The following is a 17,802-nucleotide window of genomic DNA, read 5'->3' as shown; positions in this document are numbered from 1 at the left end:
TTCACTGTAGTTTGTAACAACTAAAACTGTACACAGTAGAATTCAAACAATAGTGGAGAAATAAATAAGCATCTGCAGCATTTTTTAAAAAAACAATTTAACTTTGCACATTCTTTAAATATTTTTTTTTCCATGGTGACAATGATCAGATCTGTACTTTTAAAAATTATTTTTAGAGTAGCTTTTGAAAGAGCAACCAAAAAGTATTTATCTGCTTCCAAAGGCCAAGACATTGATCTGAGTGTTCACTGTGTACTGGAGGAGCAAAGGCGGCAGCTCCTGAAGTAGGATCATCCCTCCACTTTGTTGTATTGGATAACTGGTTTTGAGGGAAGCTAGTGAGTGCTTTACCATTTGACTTGCGCCACTCACTTCTATGGGAGCATCATAAACCCCTTCACACTACACTGGAGCAGCTTTGGTATATCTTTAACTTTGCCCTCAAAGAGATCATGAACTACCTTGAACCAAAGTGTGCTTTAAATACACTTCTAAATAACCTTTCTTATCTATCTCCATGATTTACCAACACTTAAAAGTTCCAGCATCTCAGTATTTCACACAGGAATCAGTATAGCTCCAGAAACCAAATGCTACACCAGCATCTCTTTTGTTACATGCTGGAGCATATTGCATATAAAAACGCAAAAAGAATGCAGTCTGTTACATCAAAGCCATTAAATAAAGATATACACACAAATTTCAGTATTGCTGCCTATCAGATAATTCTTTCGACCTAAATGTTGCACAGGCACTTGTTATCCACAAAATAAGCATAGAGAGATAGATTACTGCAGTCAGTAACTGACACCCAGTCACTTTCACTTCTAGCAAAAAAAAATTATATTATTACTAAAAAACTTAAAATCACACTTTTTTTTTTTTTTTTTTTAATAAATACATGCCCTGAAATCTAATCTACAACATCCAGGCATAAGAAAAAAGGTTGGTTGCTGTTACAAACAGAAGGGCAAGCACAGAAATAGATCTAAAATCACATTAACAAGATATCTAGCAAAGTTTCATAGTGTTAGCTGTATGAATATGTACAAAATTAGCATAGATTTCATGAATGTTAGTTATAAAGTTATAGTCACAGCACATTTTTAATTAAAATCACACTGTAACTTGAATCTGCAATATTGCATTGGAGCACACAATTTTCATTTCAATTGTTTTTGTTAGAGCACATAAATATCACAATGAAATAATACCTTTCATTTTTATTCTAAGTGGTGGTGCATACACAATCACCTACACAGATTTTAGCCCTTGATGAAATCTCATGAAGAATATGGGCTTACATACCTCACCTGAAAACCGGGGGAAAAAAAGAACTATGGAGACAGAGGCTGAGAAAGCAGAAAATTACTTTTTAAGCAAAAGGCAAATAAAGGAGAGAATTAATGTCTGATAGTGTCGGTCGATAATTTCAGTCTGTATTCTGAAAAGGACCAAGATAAAAGTGTAAGTTTGTTTTGCTGTTATTACATGAATACTTAGCTCAGTTCTTCACCCAGCCAGTTGTGTTCTTGGTAGTGCAGGCAGGTTTCTGTGGCATGCATTGTCTTTGTCTGATGCTTGTCCTGGAGGTCTCTTCACACTTTCAAAGTAAGAAAAGGACTCACTTGTGGCACCCCTTTAGAAAGCCTGGGAGGTAGGGCATGGTCTGAAAGCACTGGATAGATGTTTAGCTGACAACAGCATTTGAAGAGTGAAAGGATTTCCACATACCAGTTCCACCAGCAGTTATGTTTGCATGCTCCTCCAGTACCAACCGAGATATCCACTTTGATCAGCTATGAGAGGTGCTGGCTGACTGTGCACAAAGGCTTTGCTCAGGCAGATAGAGGAACCTGCTTTTACTCTGAATATGTCTCTTGGCTAAGTAGATGTAAATGCCTGTGTAAGGTTTCCCAGACAATTTCATTCTACTGTGACAGTTGCTTTGGAGGAAACATTACACAGGTTGTGGTACCTCTCCTTCACTTCTCCTTACAATGGCAGTCTAGCTTTAAGCAAGTGTGAGCAGTAAAATGCTGTAGAACTCTGTAATTTCACTTTAGGCTCTATTAAGGAAAGGCTTGTTCAAAGTGTATGTCCCTGCAGTGGTATTCTATATATGAGATAGAATTGCTATAAATTCTAACTCTAGGACAACATCGTATTCTTCTGACTCTTGAACACTGGTCAGCTTTGCCTGCTTGGCTTCCATGTGGCTTACTCTGCCATTTTATTTTTATTCAAAAGCAGCACAGAGTCTGGACCCCCCTTGCAGATGTGTGCATGTTCAGATGCCATGGTGATGGAGCATCTGCACAGAAACAGATCCCGTGCATGTGTCTGGTGGCCTATGCTGCTCAGGCAGAAAAGCTGGCAAGCCTCAGCCCCTAGTAAACTAAGTAAAAAGAGCCCAAATGCAGAGGATATACAAAACACTGCAACACAGCCTACATGGGTTCAGCTGCCGGCTTTGCTCCAGCCAAAGCTCTGCCAGCTCCTGTGCTTCCTGGGATAGGCTCCAGTGTACAGCCTGCCCCTGATGAATGTCCACATGTGAAGTATTCCCATTTTTCCCGAATAATTTCAGGTAAAAGTCTCAAAAAGGACGATACCCCTGTGGTCTGGCTCCTTCTGCTCATCAAAATGAAAAGGCAAGTGCTGATGGAAATAAAAGATGATAGAAAGTCCTTTCTGGAGGAAGTTTGTCACATCTGTATTGCTGGTTGAAAACCTCCTGCTATTGGTCCCTTCCATGCCCTGCCATCATGCAGCCAAGCTAGAAAGTACCTGTGAAGCTCTGTAAGTTTAAAACAGAAGTTAAAGCAAGGATGCAGATGGAGCAGGATACAGACTTTTCACTTTTTCCTTGCCATCCAGACGGCATTGAATAGGTGCTTTTGGATGCAGCAGTCAAGGATTCACATAGAGATCTAAATGTGAGGCCTATCAATATTTTCAGTTCTCTTTAATTTTGCAAACATGGACATGAAAGTGGTTTGAATTGGGGAAGCAGTTGTATATGCAAAGGAAAACTGGATGAAAAGCCTTACAGTGCTAGTGAGGTTACCCCTTACATCCACACCAGATAGTTGTTTTTTTTACTGGAACATTTAGGAGTTTACAGCTTTTTAAATGTCATGTAAAAAAGCTGTGCAAAATATTCATAGCAAACAAGAATACGCAGGCATCTTCCAGAATTTCTGTTACTGCTACACAGGAATGAGTAAATGAAGTTCTAGCAAGGTCATGAGTTGGTCTAGAGCAAAGCCAAAGTCATATGGTATGTTTTGACTGCACTGCACGTACAGTAGGGAGATTGTGGTCCCAGGCTGCTTGAGGGAAGAGCATTCCATCAGCTCTACTGGCAAGTGAGAAGCCATTGTGACTTATCTTCTGTTGATGCCTTTTATGTCATAAAGTATTTTAATTGGTAATTTTTGAGACAAAAAGTGAAAAAAGAGTAATTTTTCACTGAATTTTCCTCTTTTCCTCAGACATTGTCTATACAAAATTTATATACCCCTGTAGCCATCTGGTGTACAACTATTATTGAACCAAGATAATATTAACTAGTGAAAGTTTGTCCAATAATCTTTAGTACCTGTCAAGTTCTAACAGGCTTCTGTATTAGCTAAAATTTACATTAAATGTGGTACATATATATATAAAATCATAAAATAATAAAATCACAGAATGGTTTGGGTTGGAAGGACCCTTAAAAATCATCCAGTTCCAACCTCTCTGCCATGGGCAGGGACACCTTCCACTAGACCAGGTTGATCAAAGTCCCATCCAGTCTGGCCTTGAACACTGTCAGGGATGGCACAGCCACAGCTTCTCTGGGTAACCTGTTCCAGTGTCTCAGCACCCTCATAACAAAGAATTTCTTCCTAATGTCTAATCTAAATTTATCTTTCAGTTTAAAAGTATTCCCCCTTGTCCTACCCTTACATGCCCTTGTAAGAAGTCCAGATTGCCAAAAACTAAAGATTTTTTTAAAGCTTCTTACTGAGTTTTTTGTTTATTCCCTGCTGCAAATTAGTTCATTGAATGGTCTTTCTATTTCATGCAGTTCAACATTAAAAAAAAAAAAAATAAAAAAAAAACAATTGTGCTCTTTTCCATCAGATATCTGCTCATTGAAGTGTGTTATGACGCTCACAATTAGATTTGCACTGCTGTGGGATTGGACGAGTCAAACTCAGATGATCACTGGAGTTGGCAATGGCTCTGGCTGTTGTGGGATGGGGACTTCCTGATGTAGGCACACAGAAGGGCAACTCCTCTCCTTGCCTCTCAGCCTCATGGGGAGCATCGTCTGCTGCCCTGCTCTGTGTTTGAGGAGATGTCCTGGGCAGCCTTGTTCTTTCTGAGAGCGCAGACCACTCTTTGGCTGATACATGAGATGAAGGATTTGGGTATTCCACTGTAGCCAAGTCATCTGCTTAAAACTCTATTAAGTACTCCATTCAGTTAGACTCAGTAGTATATTCTTTTTGCTGCCCAGAACGCAGCTTTTCCTTCTAGGACACAGACAGGTGTGTAGAGAGATATGGTAACTCCTGCAATTGTGTGACCAGAAATGCCTTTACATTTCATACAGATTGGTGGGAACACAGCATCCAAAGGTGGGCCTCAGGCCTGAAAATAAGGAGAGAAAAAACAAACTGAGAAAGAAGTATTTTTCATTTTCATATCATCTGCAAAAGGAAATGAAAAGCTAAGCCTTTCTGTGGATATTCTGTATGGTAAGAGCTAAGGTGTACAGGTTTACAAGAATTTAAGTAGCATTGTGTAAAAAGAGCGTTATGAAAACAGTAGCATGCATCATCATGTGTGCAGTTCTGGTGCCCTCAACATAAAAAAGACATGGAACTTTTGGAACAAGTCCAGAGGAGGGCCATGAGGATGATGAGGGGACTCAGTACCTCCCGTATGAAGACAGGCTGAGAAAGTTGGGGGTGTTCAACCTGGAGAAGAGAAGGCTGCGTGGAGACCTCATAGCAGCCTTCCAGTATCTGAAGGGGGCATATAGGGATGATGGGGATGGACTCTTCATTAGGGACTGTAGTGGTAGGACAAGGGGTAATGGGTTAAAACTTAAACAGCGGAAGTTTAGATTGGATATAACGAAGAAGTTCTTTACTGTGAGGGTGGTGAAGCACTGGAATGGGTTCCCCAGGGAGGTTGTGAATGCTCCATCCCTGGTGGTGTTCAAGGCCAGATTGAATGGAGCCTTGGGTGACATGGTTTGATGTGCGGTGTCCTTACCCATGGCAGGGGGTTTGGAACTTGATGATATTAAGGTCCTTTCCAACCCTAACTATTCTATGATTCTATGATCACATAGAAGAGAGCTGGGTTAGAGAAACGTGCTGCACACAGGGATGTGGCAGGTAGCATGGAGGTGGATGTGACTTTCAGCATTCTCAAGACCAGAATGCTGGTGTGGAGGAGGTCTGTGTCTTCTCTTAGCACCAGCTGCATTGTGGCACTGGGCTACTTAACCCCAAGCAGTAGCCAGGGTGTGAGGCACAAGAAAACTCCCTGTTGCTTTCCTGTGGGCAGCCAGAGCACACGAGGAGGAATCACTGAGCTCAGACACCAATGCCCACCCTCCTGCCAGACATGTGCATGAGGCACCATGCCCAAGCACTACTCTGATACTCCACCACTGCCCTGTGTTCATCAGGGAATAAAGCTTAACCTGCATACTTCTCATCATCCTTCCCCATACCCAGATCCTCCCAGTCATGTCAGGCTTGGCACAAGGCACTTTGAAAGCATCACTTTCCAGAGCTGGGCAGTTCTTCCTCCCCTCCATGCCCTGTTTGGTGATCCATCATCTGTCATTGACAGCCTTCTCTGGTCCCAGCTGAGAGCTAGCCCAGCACAGCCCCATGCACATGAACATGCTCTGGTTCATAAGAATTCTACACCAAACATTAAAATACATGAGCTGTTACCTCAGATGATATACACGTGTCACCAAGGGACAGTTTTGCAGAGGACAGATAGGTATTGGTGACAGTAATATCTTCTAGTTCAGTGCTGAAGTGATCAGACTCTCTGATGACGTTATAATTTAGGGCCACGTTGTAATTGTCCGGTTTCTTTTCCCGTTTCTGCTGGTAGTTGCAGAGTTTCCTGAAGGCTGTTCTGAATTTCTGGGACATGAGGTTGTAAATTACGGGATTGATGGCACTATTTAAATAGATACAGATTCTGCAAAATAGCAGGAACCAGTTTTCTTGGAAGGGGCTGGAGAGAAAGGAATTGACCACAACCAGCGTGCGGTAAGGCATCCATAGAAATGCAAATAGGATCACAACCACAGCCAACATCTTGGTAACCTGGGGGAACACAGAGGAAAACAGAAGAGAGGTGTGTTAGAACTCATCTTGGAAGGAACATGTGCATTCCTACATCTCTAGAGCCAGTGCAAAACTATAGACAGGCTCTTCAGCTGTGAATTCCTCATCAATGTTTGATGAAGAAAGGCTTTCTACAGTAACAAGGACAAAAATACCTGGTTCCAAATTCTTCCTAGTTTTAGTTAAATAACTCTTTCCAGGTGACATTCCAATAAACTAATTGTTGTAGACCTTGGACTTTGCAACTTCTCAAGATGGAAGGAGGTATTAATTCAAATGGACAAAAAGGGGTCTAAAGCCATTTGTTTCAATCACATTAGATCTCCTTCTCCACACTACTATAGTCTGTAGAGTAACTGAACCTGAAACCTGTTTAGATTATCTGCTTTAACAGACACGCTAAAAATATTTCCAAAAGCCAAAAATAATGCAAATAAAAATTAGATCTATTTCTGTTCCTCAAATCCTCAATATTTAATTAGATCTTCATTATTTGATATTTACTCTGAAATGTCATTTAAGGTTTACATTGCCAGGAAAAAAAAATTATCAATAATATTTCATCATTATGAGAACTTTGACCTATTGTGTGAATTTGGTTTGAATAAAAAAAAAAAAACACCAGCCTTTGGGGATACCCAGGATAGCTGAAATGAAGTGAACAAGAAATAATAAAAATATAGGGGAAAAAAAAAACCACTGTGAAAGGACTTTTTCTTTTATATATAGTTTAATTCTTAATTCTAGTATATATGGTATTTCCTAGTCTCTACATTAAAGGAAATCTGAAATATATTAATAAACAAGGTAGAAAGTACAGTGAGATGTGACAGTGGGATAGTACAGTGGCATGGCCTCATCAAAGTCATGAGATGACTTAGCTAACTCTGTGTGCATGGACTGGGAATCATTTGCACTGATTTTGGTGAGCTACAACTGCTTCTTTTGACCATGATGTGTTTTACTGTTTCCCTTTCTTCTTGACATAAAACTGTTGTTGCCTATTGACAGATTAAAGAACTTCTTTTTACCTTTGCTTTAGTCCTTCTTACTGGGTCTGTGAAGTTACAATTCAATGAAACAGCAACTCCTGTAACCACAGGATACATTCTCGTTGTATAGGTTATAATTTCATTGCTTGCAGAAAGGATGGATTTTGATAATCATGAGTTTCAATTGCTTGCAAGGGGACAGTCAGCTCCACTAATATCACTCATAAATACATTCCAGTTCAACATGATTAAAAGCCTTTGAACAAATCCATATTAATCCATATTTCAAGTGTACTTGGAATACTAGGAAGTGCTTGAGATTGAATGTCTTCCTGGCTGCACACAACCATTCTTCAAACCCTGTCTTTTGGTTTCTTAGAACATTCTGAAAAACATTCAAAATGTTTTTGTCTAAACAGATTTCCAATATTTTGCATCTGAACTAGTATTCTGTGTTTCCTTTCTGCTCCAAAACCTTGTCATTCTAGGGAATGCTTTTACAAAACATTTTCATCCATGGTACTAACAGTTCACTAGTTGCTTCCTTCTCCTTTGAATACTAACCTTTTTTAGATTGATTGTTAAAAGTAATAGTCATATTTACTAGGTTAGTGTGCCATAGAGTCACTCTGGTGTTTTAAAGGCATGTAATAGTATCATTCTTATTATTCTTTCTTGTTCTTGGTGGTGTTCATTGCAATGCAGAGATATTGCAATTGCCAGTCTGTGATTTTGCAATCCCAAAGAAGTTGTACAATAAAGAAGATAAAATAAATAAAAGGTTATGGTCTGTATATAATATCATTGCAAGTGAAACCAAGTGGTATGATTGAATATTCCATGTAATCTATACAAAACGTATGTTGCAATTCCATGTAAGCTATACAAAACGTATGTTGCATTGCAAGCTGGAATCTGTGCTTGCTCTAGAGACCAGAGGGGTTTCTATAAGGGGCAGGTAATCCTGTACTGCATCAGCGTCTAAGAGAGGACTCTCTAGAGGGTAACCCACCTGTTTTAATCTACTGTGGAGAGGTCTTAGATAATTTGATTGGACTAAGCAACTAACTTTGTGAGATACACATAATGTAATCCTCCCTCTCTACTCAGCCCTGGTGAGGCCTCACCTGAACTAGTGTCCAGTTCTGGGCTTCCCAGTGCAAGAGAGACATGGAGCTTCTGAAACAACTCCAGCCAAGGGCTACTGGAATGATTAAGGGTCTGAAGCACCTCTCATACGAGAAAAGGTTGAGGGAGCTGGACCTGTTCAGCCTAGAGGAGGCTCAGGGAGGATCTGATCAATGTGCATAATTATCTGAAGGGAAGGTGTTAAGAGGATAGGGCAGATTCTTCTTGGTGGTGCCAGGTGATAGGACAAGAGGCAATGTGCATAAACTAAACACAAAAAGTTCCACCTGAACATGAGGAAGAACTTCTTTACTGTGAGGGTAACTGAGCATTGGAATAGGATCCCAAAGAGGTTGTGGAGTCTCCTTCACTGAAGATAAAGAGCTGTTTGGACACAATCCTGAGCAGTAAGTGTGATCTAGGTGACACTGCTTGAGTGGAGAGGTTGGACTAGATGACCCCTGGTGGTCCCTTCCAACCTCAACCCTTCTGTGATTCTGTGATTTTTGTGATTCTGTGATTTTTGTGATTCTGTGAATGTTAAATGAGATGAATCCCATCTCAAGTATAAGCAAACTTGTTTGCTGTCTAGGGCTGTATGTATTTTTCACAGTCCTTGATACCTGAGGAAAGCAGGAATTCCTTTGGAGAAAGTATGAATCTATCTGCAAATATTTAATTCAGGGTTCATAATATGGATGGACAAGAAAAAAATTTGGGATATGTTGACTGAACTAGGTGGGATAAAATGGAAATATGGGAGAGTTCAACACAGCCAGCACCAGGATCTGATCTGACGAACTGGCCAGGGAGTAGCATATGGGAAACAGAAAAGAAAGCAAAGATTTTATGCCCCTTTGTCTCAAATTGGAAGCACATAGCTCCAATTGTGATTCCATGCGCACATTAGCCAGACAATGTTTGGGCTCATAGCTGCTATAAGGGTGGTGCTGTATATGAAAAAGCAAAGAAAAAGAAGTGTAGAGATTTATTTTTTTATATTTATGGTATTTTATGGTGTAAAGATACTGAAAGGAAGACTGTGAGTAAAGACTAAAAAATTATTTCAGGCACATGTTAAGTTGAAGCTATAATGTATGTGAATGTAAGTTAAATATGAACTGCTGCTTCATAGAGGCAAAGAGCTGATTATGTTGAATTTGGTTTGACTGCAATTTTTGGTAATGGATAATCTTGCCAAACCTTTGATACATGCACTTGTGGTTTTATTCAGATTGAATTTGTAACGGCAGTTAATGTTTGCTCAATTGCTATTTGTTTTGATTGGGATACAGTCAGTGAACGTGTTTTCAGGAAACAACAATATGGATGACTTGCAAGTACCAATAAGAGGCCATTTTGGAATAGCAAAGACACAAATTAGTAGGCTAATGTAATTATATGCATGCCTGAAAAATAAAATATCCAATTGTTGCATTTGCCTTTGCAATTGCAATGGAGAAAATAAAGCAGCAGAAGAACAGCTACCTAGTAGGCTAGCAAGCCAGATGTCTTCAGTCTACCACAGCACCACTGAAAGTGGTATTACCAGCAGGGTTGGCTTGGACTGCATGAACTGCAGAGGTGCCTGCCAGCCCCACTGATTCTGTGAGATCATAACAAAGTGTTGGAGGGAAATTTCATTAATCTAAGGTCCTGAGCAATCTGGGAGGAAGTCCCTTCTTAGCTCATGATCCTTTGCATCATATTCAGTCTTTCTCACCACTACATGCGGTTTTTACCCTAGTTCCATGACAACAATTAGAGTTTCCCAGTGCTTCATGAGGTCCAGGATTCCTTACATGTTCAAATTATATTTTTAGTTGGACTGCTCCGAATTCAGTCTGTGTTTTCTGGTGAGTGAGTAGAAATCAACTTCAGTTCACTTCCTTGGGACCTGTGATCATCTGTACAAATGATCACACAGTTGTTAAATAAATCTCAGCATTGAATTTGCATTGAAGTTCTTTCCTTGTCTCTGAATCACGTAAATGGGACTTTGAACTCTCTGGCCTTAAGAGAGGCTCTTTGTCATGATGTCATCTTCTAATCTTATTGATCTTTCCTCCTTTGAGCTTTGAAGTTTCAGCTACTGTGACCTAGGTTCAACTGAAGGGTGCTGGAAAACTGTACTTTCTCAACTTCCCTCCTGTTCAACTTGAGGAAATGTGTACTCCAGAACTTAATCATTCTGTTTTCTCAGTGCTGTATATGAACTTCAGTCTAGCAAAGTTATTTTCTATGCAAAGCACAGATGAAAGCCCATCCAACGCAGTCATCACCAGCTCCATCCGACCTAATAGATGTTTAAGGTTTTTCTTTAGTCACAAATTAAACACATGCTTGAAGGTTTAACAGCACGTTTCAATACTGCAAAAAAACTGTAACAGTGTTGGATTCCTCAGTGCCTAATTGTCTTGAGCACAAACTGATGCCTCTGAAGATGGAGCATACCAGTATCCTGCTTTCTTCTGGCAGAGATCTTCCCTCAGGACAAAGTCAGGTGTGACCTACTGACTTGTAGTGGCTGATCAAAAGCTCTGCAAAGGAAGTAAATGATTCTTACTGCTTTCCATAAAGAGTGGATTTAGTTTCTCACAAAGAGGGAGGATGAACTGGTTTCTGTGCCTTCTGGGACACCAGGAGACGGGTGGAAATTATAAAGTGAATTGGAAATGTATTCCCACTTATAAAGGAGTGCCTGGCTGTCAATAAAACTAGTTTGTTTGGGTTTTTTTAGTAAACCCAAACTTTTAATACATCTATCACACCCTGCTATCCAGTACAACTCTGTAAAACAGAAAATATTGCAAGAGCTACCCTGATTTAGCTCTTCAGAGGTGGATATAAGAATGGAGTTTGGCACATCCTATGGGTATCTATTGGTGCTTCTTTCCTTGGTAGAGATGTAGTTTGCAGTGTAAACAAATATCTTATAATTTCAGTAGTTGTCCAATATCAGCATTAACAGATGTCCAGTGAAGCAAAAATGTGTTGGAAATGGAAATATTTTATGAAAAAAAGAAAGCTTTCTTTGTGCCTTTCCCTCTCTTTCAACTTTTTTTTTAAAAAAGGATCAATTTTTATACCTGGATTGCTTGGGGTTTTTAGGTTTTGGTGTGTGGTTTTCTGTTGTGTTTTTATTTTTTTTAGTTTATCGCACTTTTTTCTTAGCTTGTCCTCCCTGTTCAGTTTTGTTTTGCAGTGCTTTGAATAAAAACTTCAGGGCCTGAAGAGTAGTTTGAAGGCTTTGTCCATTGGTGGCTCTTGATATGGGGGCGTTGATTCTTTAGTAAACAGATTTTGTTCCTCTTAGCTTCCCAAACACTGTAATGAAATAAATATTTCCTGGAACTAGTTCAGTGATGTTTAAATCCTGTGGGTGGAAGGGTGCAGGCAGGGAATGGAATAAGTAAGTAGACGACCACTTTATAGCTGGAAGAGCTGATTTCTGTTCATTGGAGATGTGCTATTAGCTTCATTCAGAACTCGTGCCTGGCCATCTCACATCAAAAATACACTAAAATATGCTTACCATTATAAAATATATCCCAAGCCTTCTTTCTAAATCATAGAATGCTCTAAATTGCCATTCTGTTTTGAAAACAAAAGTCCTCTGAGCACCTGACAACTATTTTTTTGCCTTTCAGTGCTGGTGTTATGTCTGTTTACATCAGAGACTGAAAATACCTGTTCTAATGAAGCTGAACGTGGTTCATCTATTCTCCTTCAGCAATAGCCACCTCCCCCTCTGTTTATCTCACTGCTGAGCTTCCCACCCCCCACACCCTCCCATCTTAAGTAGATATCCTCCATAGTTGTAAGGAAATGGTTATTTTATTCTATACTTGCTTCCTCCCTGAGCAGAGAGCTATTCTACATGGAGAAATCAATTCACATAGTGCCATGTTGGATTAATCCTCTTCAGAAGTGGTTATGAAATTCCCTAAGTTAAACCTTCATGAAAGTTGAAGAAACCTATTTAACTTACTGTTGCATTCTGGTGTATTATATAAATGTGAGCTCTTAGTAGGTTAAGTATAATAATAATTAACCATAATCACTCAGTGGGACTGTATTGAATTTCCATGTCCAAGCTGGGAAGTTGCATGGGTGGCGTCCCTGAGCAGATTCCATCCAGTTCCAGCAAAACCACCACAGGGCACAGCTGAGCCCATTAGCCAAGCTGGTGGTGCCTCTGTGACAACATATTTAAGAAAAGGCAAAAATGCTGCAGAGGCGGAGAGGAGAAGAAAACAAAAGAATGAGCAACAGGAGAGAGAGCACCAAAGTCAGAGAGGAGGCGCTCCTTGGCAAAGCTGGCATCACCTGAAGGGATTGGAGCCCATGGAAGACTCACAGAGGGAAAGAGTGAGAAGGAAAGAGTGACAGAGACAAGTCTCTGCAACCTGACCACAACTCTCCCTGGCCCCATGATGCCAGTTGCCTCATGGAAGCAATTGAATATAACTCATGCCTATAGCAAAGGGCAATAAATTACGTTTCCCCAAGCTGAGTCTGCATTGCTCATGACAACTAGTTATAACTGATCTTCCTCTCCTTATCTTGACCTATGAGCTTTCTTGCTCCTTTTCTTCCCATTTTCATAGGGTTAAAGAATGAGCACGCAGATGGGTGGATGTTTGGATGCTAGCCAGAGCAATCCCACCACAGGAACATGCACAGATTTCATTCTGTAGGATGTTCTTGGGTACACATGAGAACTGCCACAGAAATAGGAAGAGTACACCACATTTTCAGCCACTTTTTCTACAGATCACATGCTGGACATCATAAGCAACTCCATCACTGTACTGCAAGCACAGTTCAAAGAAGGCAACTGCATCCTCAGTTGTCCACAATTGCAATCTACATTGCAATATATCACATCGCAATCCTCACATTTAGGTTTCATAATATAACAGTATCCACATTCAGCAATGCTCAATGTGAAAAATTTTTTTTCAAGTATATGTAATCAAGCATGTATACTAAAGTGATATTGAGAACTTGAAAAGCAGCTTATCTTGTTCTTCTACTAATTAATGGACAAAGAAAAACAAGATTAAACACATCTACTCTGGCTAACAGCTATAATTGGAGACACATAATTAAATATAACCTAGACCACATATTTCAGTTATGCATTTCAAAGCATAGCTGTGCTCTGGGAGGGCTCCATGACGTAGCAGGCAGCTCAGTTAACTTTTGAGGTCAGTGCTATCTCTGTAACAAGGGAAAATGGTCCCTCGCATTAAACCGTAGCAGTCTATACATAATAAGAAAGAATATAAAGTTCAACCTGTCACCGAAGGAGGGCACTCAGCTGGTTTGAAAGGGTGCACAGCTCAGCCTTCCTTCCGGAGGGAACTGCACAGTGCAAGGAGGTAGAATCATCCTGTGTGGCAAATGGACTGCTGAGGGCTGTAAGCAAACCGCTCACATCAAGCTGCCTGACCCACTGGAGCCTGCTCCCGAGATCCTGCTGGGAAGTGATGTGCCCTGCATTTCTCAGCACTGCACCCGGCAGTACTATCTGCTGCCTACTGTGTGACTGTGAGGCAGTCTGATTTATTGCAAATAGCCATAAATTACCCTACTAACTGTAGTCTACTTGTATAATTACTCATTACAGCATGCGTATTTAACAATATTAAAAGAAGCTAGACAAACTTATGCCTCACGTTTGAGGCATCAATACAGAAAGCTATTTTATGAGACACAGAATAACAAATATATTTAGCATTTAGTTTTACATAAAGACTTGCTTAATTAGACTTCCACCAGCAGAGTTACAGGCAGGAGAAGTAACCACTTAACTGTGTTTGCCGAGTGGTCCAGTGCCTGAGCTGGGACAAACCCTCCAGTTTCCTAAACTCCAGGATTAGTTCTTTGGCTCCAGCTCTCAAAACTAACTTGAGTCACTCTGCATATTTGTCAGGATTACTAACAGGCTTAATATAAAGAAACTATCGTTAAAAATTCTTCATTCTTTATTGACACTTCCTAATTGATTTTTGATATAGGAAATAAAATAGTATTTGTTTGTCAGTTCTTGCAGTAGGTAATAATGAATAGGCAGGAAAAATACGTATTTTATGTATGTATATATGTACCACAGAATTTCATCCTGAATATTTAGCAAAAAGAAAGAATATATATATATATTTATATATAGATACATATACTCAGTGCACCCCCTTCCGCAGGTTTAGACTGGTGATCTCTGAAACAAGTGGGGTTTAGGTCTCAGAAAGCCATTTCAAACTGCTGTTCCTACCTGCCTTCGAGAAGCAACAGTGCTGTTGAAATTCCTGTTAGTCATCTTGGAATTCACAGGCTTGCTTTCATGAGCAACATCATTCCTCCATGTCTTAGAGTTCTCTTTCGGGTCCGAAGGGATGGGGTTTAGGAACAGTATTCTAGCAATCAGGCCATAGAGAACAGTAGCCAATACCATTGGCAAAACATAAAATATGCCAAAGTCCATCATGTAGATAGGAGAGTAATAGCTCCTAGACACTTTATAGCCACAGGACACAACAGTAATGTCTTTGTAGACTACTGTATTAAGGTCTAGCAAGAAAAACCAGAGCATACAATATATGGAGGTGAAAGCCCAGACAAAAATAATGATCTTTTTGGCTCTTGAAAAAGTACATAGGAACTGAGCTTTGATTGGGTGGCAGATGGCTATGTATCTCTCAATGGTGAAGGCAGTGATGGAAAAAGAAGAAGCATTGATCCCTAGGTACTGGAGATAAGTGATGCAGAGACACCCCACATAGCCATACACCCAAGATCTATACAGGCTGTCTGTGATATTGGGCAGTCCTGCAGCCACAAGCACCATGAGATCTGCCACAGCCAGACTCACCAGGTAGCAGTTAGTGGGAGTTCTCATGTGTTTGGTTCTGAGGACCACCAGAACCACCATGATGTTGCCCACGATGCCCAGTCCGCAGATAAGGAGGACCAAGAGGATGGTAACCACTTGGTATTCAGCTGTAACGATCTCCTGGCTTGATGGCAGCCCAGTTTGGTTCTGCTCATCCCCCGTGCCATTCTCCATCTTCACCAGTCCGCTGCTGCTTCTGCCCAGCACTTGGTCTCAGCACATGTTCTCCATGGTCCCCTGCAAAAGGGTGAGTAGAGCAGAGCGTGGGTGAGCCATAGCCTCAGAGCACATTCTCCATGTAGTCACAGCCCCATTCCTGCACTGTTCTCCACTCCCCGGAAAGCACCTGGGCTTTCAGTCTTTGCAAATTCAGTTGCCAGAAAAGTTAATCCCTTTGAGACTCCAGCTCATTTGCACAGGTTAAAAAAGCTGTTTCATCATAGCTGGCTTGAGGCGTTCAGGAAAACACAGGGACGGGAGCTTTCCCCCCTGCAGAGAAGGAGGTGGCCGCAGCAGGGGGAGCAGAGCCCTCCTGCACTGCCAGCTGGCTAAAGCGCTGCACGGGACTGAGCTGATCCAGCCCAGGCAGACTCCAGCATCACTGTTTTCCAGGAGGAGTCAGAGCATACCGAGGGTGGAGACAGCAGCGGGAGGTGAAAGGATGGTGATTTGTAAAGCCCCACAGGTTTTCTAGTTCACACTGCTTTCCCTCTCTGTCTCATACAGCTATCTCGTGTATTGATCCCATTGATCCACCCACGGACAAAGGGGAGATTGACTGGCAGCAAAAATACATCATTTTCTAAAATTCCAACTTTCCCTGTGCCCCTGTCCTTGTGAAAGTGATGGCAATTTACACTTGCCTCCTGCTTTTCAGGGAGCCAGAAGAGTCCCTTCAAAGCTTACAGAAAGAAGCATACCCCAGCCTTTGAAAACAGCAGGAAAAAATGTTTCTTTATAGACCATTCTCTTCAAAACCTTTATTGCTATTGCTGTCATCACTCCTGAGCCCTTTCAGCTCCCTTCTGAACCGTAGCACAGCAACAATAAAACTATCAGAGCACAAATTGCTGTTCAATGAAATCAGTCACTCTCACACATACACACACACAAGCATGCACTCAGAGTGTTACTGATCTACCACCATTTCCTCAATGAAGGCTCTTCTTCATTTGAATAAATTCCTCCTTTGTTCAGTCAAGTTGTGTAAAATCACAGACAGATCAGAGACTGGTAGAAATAACTGCTTTGAGATGCGTGGATGAAAGCACTACAGTTGTGGTTGCAGTATTCAGTAGCCTGGCTGCAGCTCGAGGTGGATGCAGAGGTTTCTTGTATCACTTGCTGGCAGCCTCAATGCCTCAGTGGGAGAAACGACAGCAAACCCTTCTGCAATACTGTTTGGAAGAGCCCTTGTCAACTCTGACCACAGCCTTTCAACCCACTGATTTTCCTCATACTATTGTGTTAAAAAGTTGAAGGTGAAATCTGCCTTAAAATCCCCCTTTTTCTCTGTTTAAGGAAATGATTTTGCTCTTTGCTCAGGAAGGGTTCAAACAAAAAGAAAATGTTGCACAACTGGGGAAAGACAACTTGGATTTCAAAACAGATTTTAGTGTTGAGAGAGAAGAATTGGCATAGGCACACGGTGTAATATTTACAAAACTAGGAGTTTAAATAGGCTGAAACGACAGGTGATGACAAAAAGAGAATACCACCTGAATACCACCTGAATCAGAGCTGGATATTAGACTCAAACAACTATAAAGGTTTGAAGCAACTTGGTTCAGTTTTCCAGTAATTTTTTGTATTTGTCTGTTCACACTTCAATTGTGATCAGATGTTTTTCATCTATAGACCCCAAAGTACATAATGAAGTAAAGCAAATATCATTATTGCTATATAACAGATGAAGAAAAGATGGTGAAATGAATCAGATTTGTTGCCAGTGGCCTAGTGGTGGCCTGTGAGAAAACTCAGGTTACTGGTGACTTGACCAACATTATATCAACAGAATTGTTTCACAGGTGTCATTGAGATTCTGCTCTGTACAATCTGCAGCTCCCATTATTCTAGACACAGCTGATGAAGGTCAGCACTAGTGTAATGCATGGGTGTCATAAAAAGGATTCCTTCCAGTCCCCTTACAGTCTACAACATTTTGCCCTTCAAACTAGGTAAATTCCCCCTTAGTAATCTGTGCTTTTAAAGCTATGCGGCTATAGTGGGTGTAGCCCCAAATACTCAACCCCATAGCATAAATAGGAGTCAACTATCACAGATTTGGTGTCGGTAATCAGGGACCCAGCAAGGATCAAGGCCAGCAGGATGCTGAAACAGAGTTCAAACCAGGAAACTGAGTTAGTTGAGACTCTCGATAATGCACTTCATCCTCCAGCTGAATTGG

At 40.8% G+C, this 17,802-nt stretch overlaps 1 protein-coding gene across 1 annotated transcript; it reads right to left on the bottom strand.

Annotated features, from left to right (window-relative positions):
* Positions 1-5,888: 5,888 nt before the first annotated feature.
* On the bottom strand, positions 5,889-15,985 carry TRHR (thyrotropin releasing hormone receptor). Its single transcript, XM_061373542.1, has 2 exons — positions 14,778-15,985; positions 5,889-6,356 (listed from the first exon to the last, which is right to left on the bottom strand). Exons 1-2 carry the CDS (start codon positions 15,567-15,569, stop codon positions 5,949-5,951), a joined length of 1,200 nt encoding a protein of 399 aa, XP_061229526.1. The 5' UTR covers positions 15,570-15,985; the 3' UTR covers positions 5,889-5,948.
* Between the last annotated feature and the right edge of the window lie 1,817 nt (positions 15,986-17,802).

This window comes from Neopsephotus bourkii, unplaced genomic scaffold (genome assembly GCF_033783945.1).
Source record: "Neopsephotus bourkii isolate Nb327-2 ecotype Australia unplaced genomic scaffold, CSIRO-AGI_Nbou_v1 NB_1630, whole genome shotgun sequence".
Lineage (NCBI taxonomy): Eukaryota > Metazoa > Chordata > Aves > Psittaciformes > Psittacidae > Neopsephotus > Neopsephotus bourkii.
Note: the sequence above shows the minus strand (reverse complement) of the source record. Positions and strands in the feature narration are given on the sequence as shown.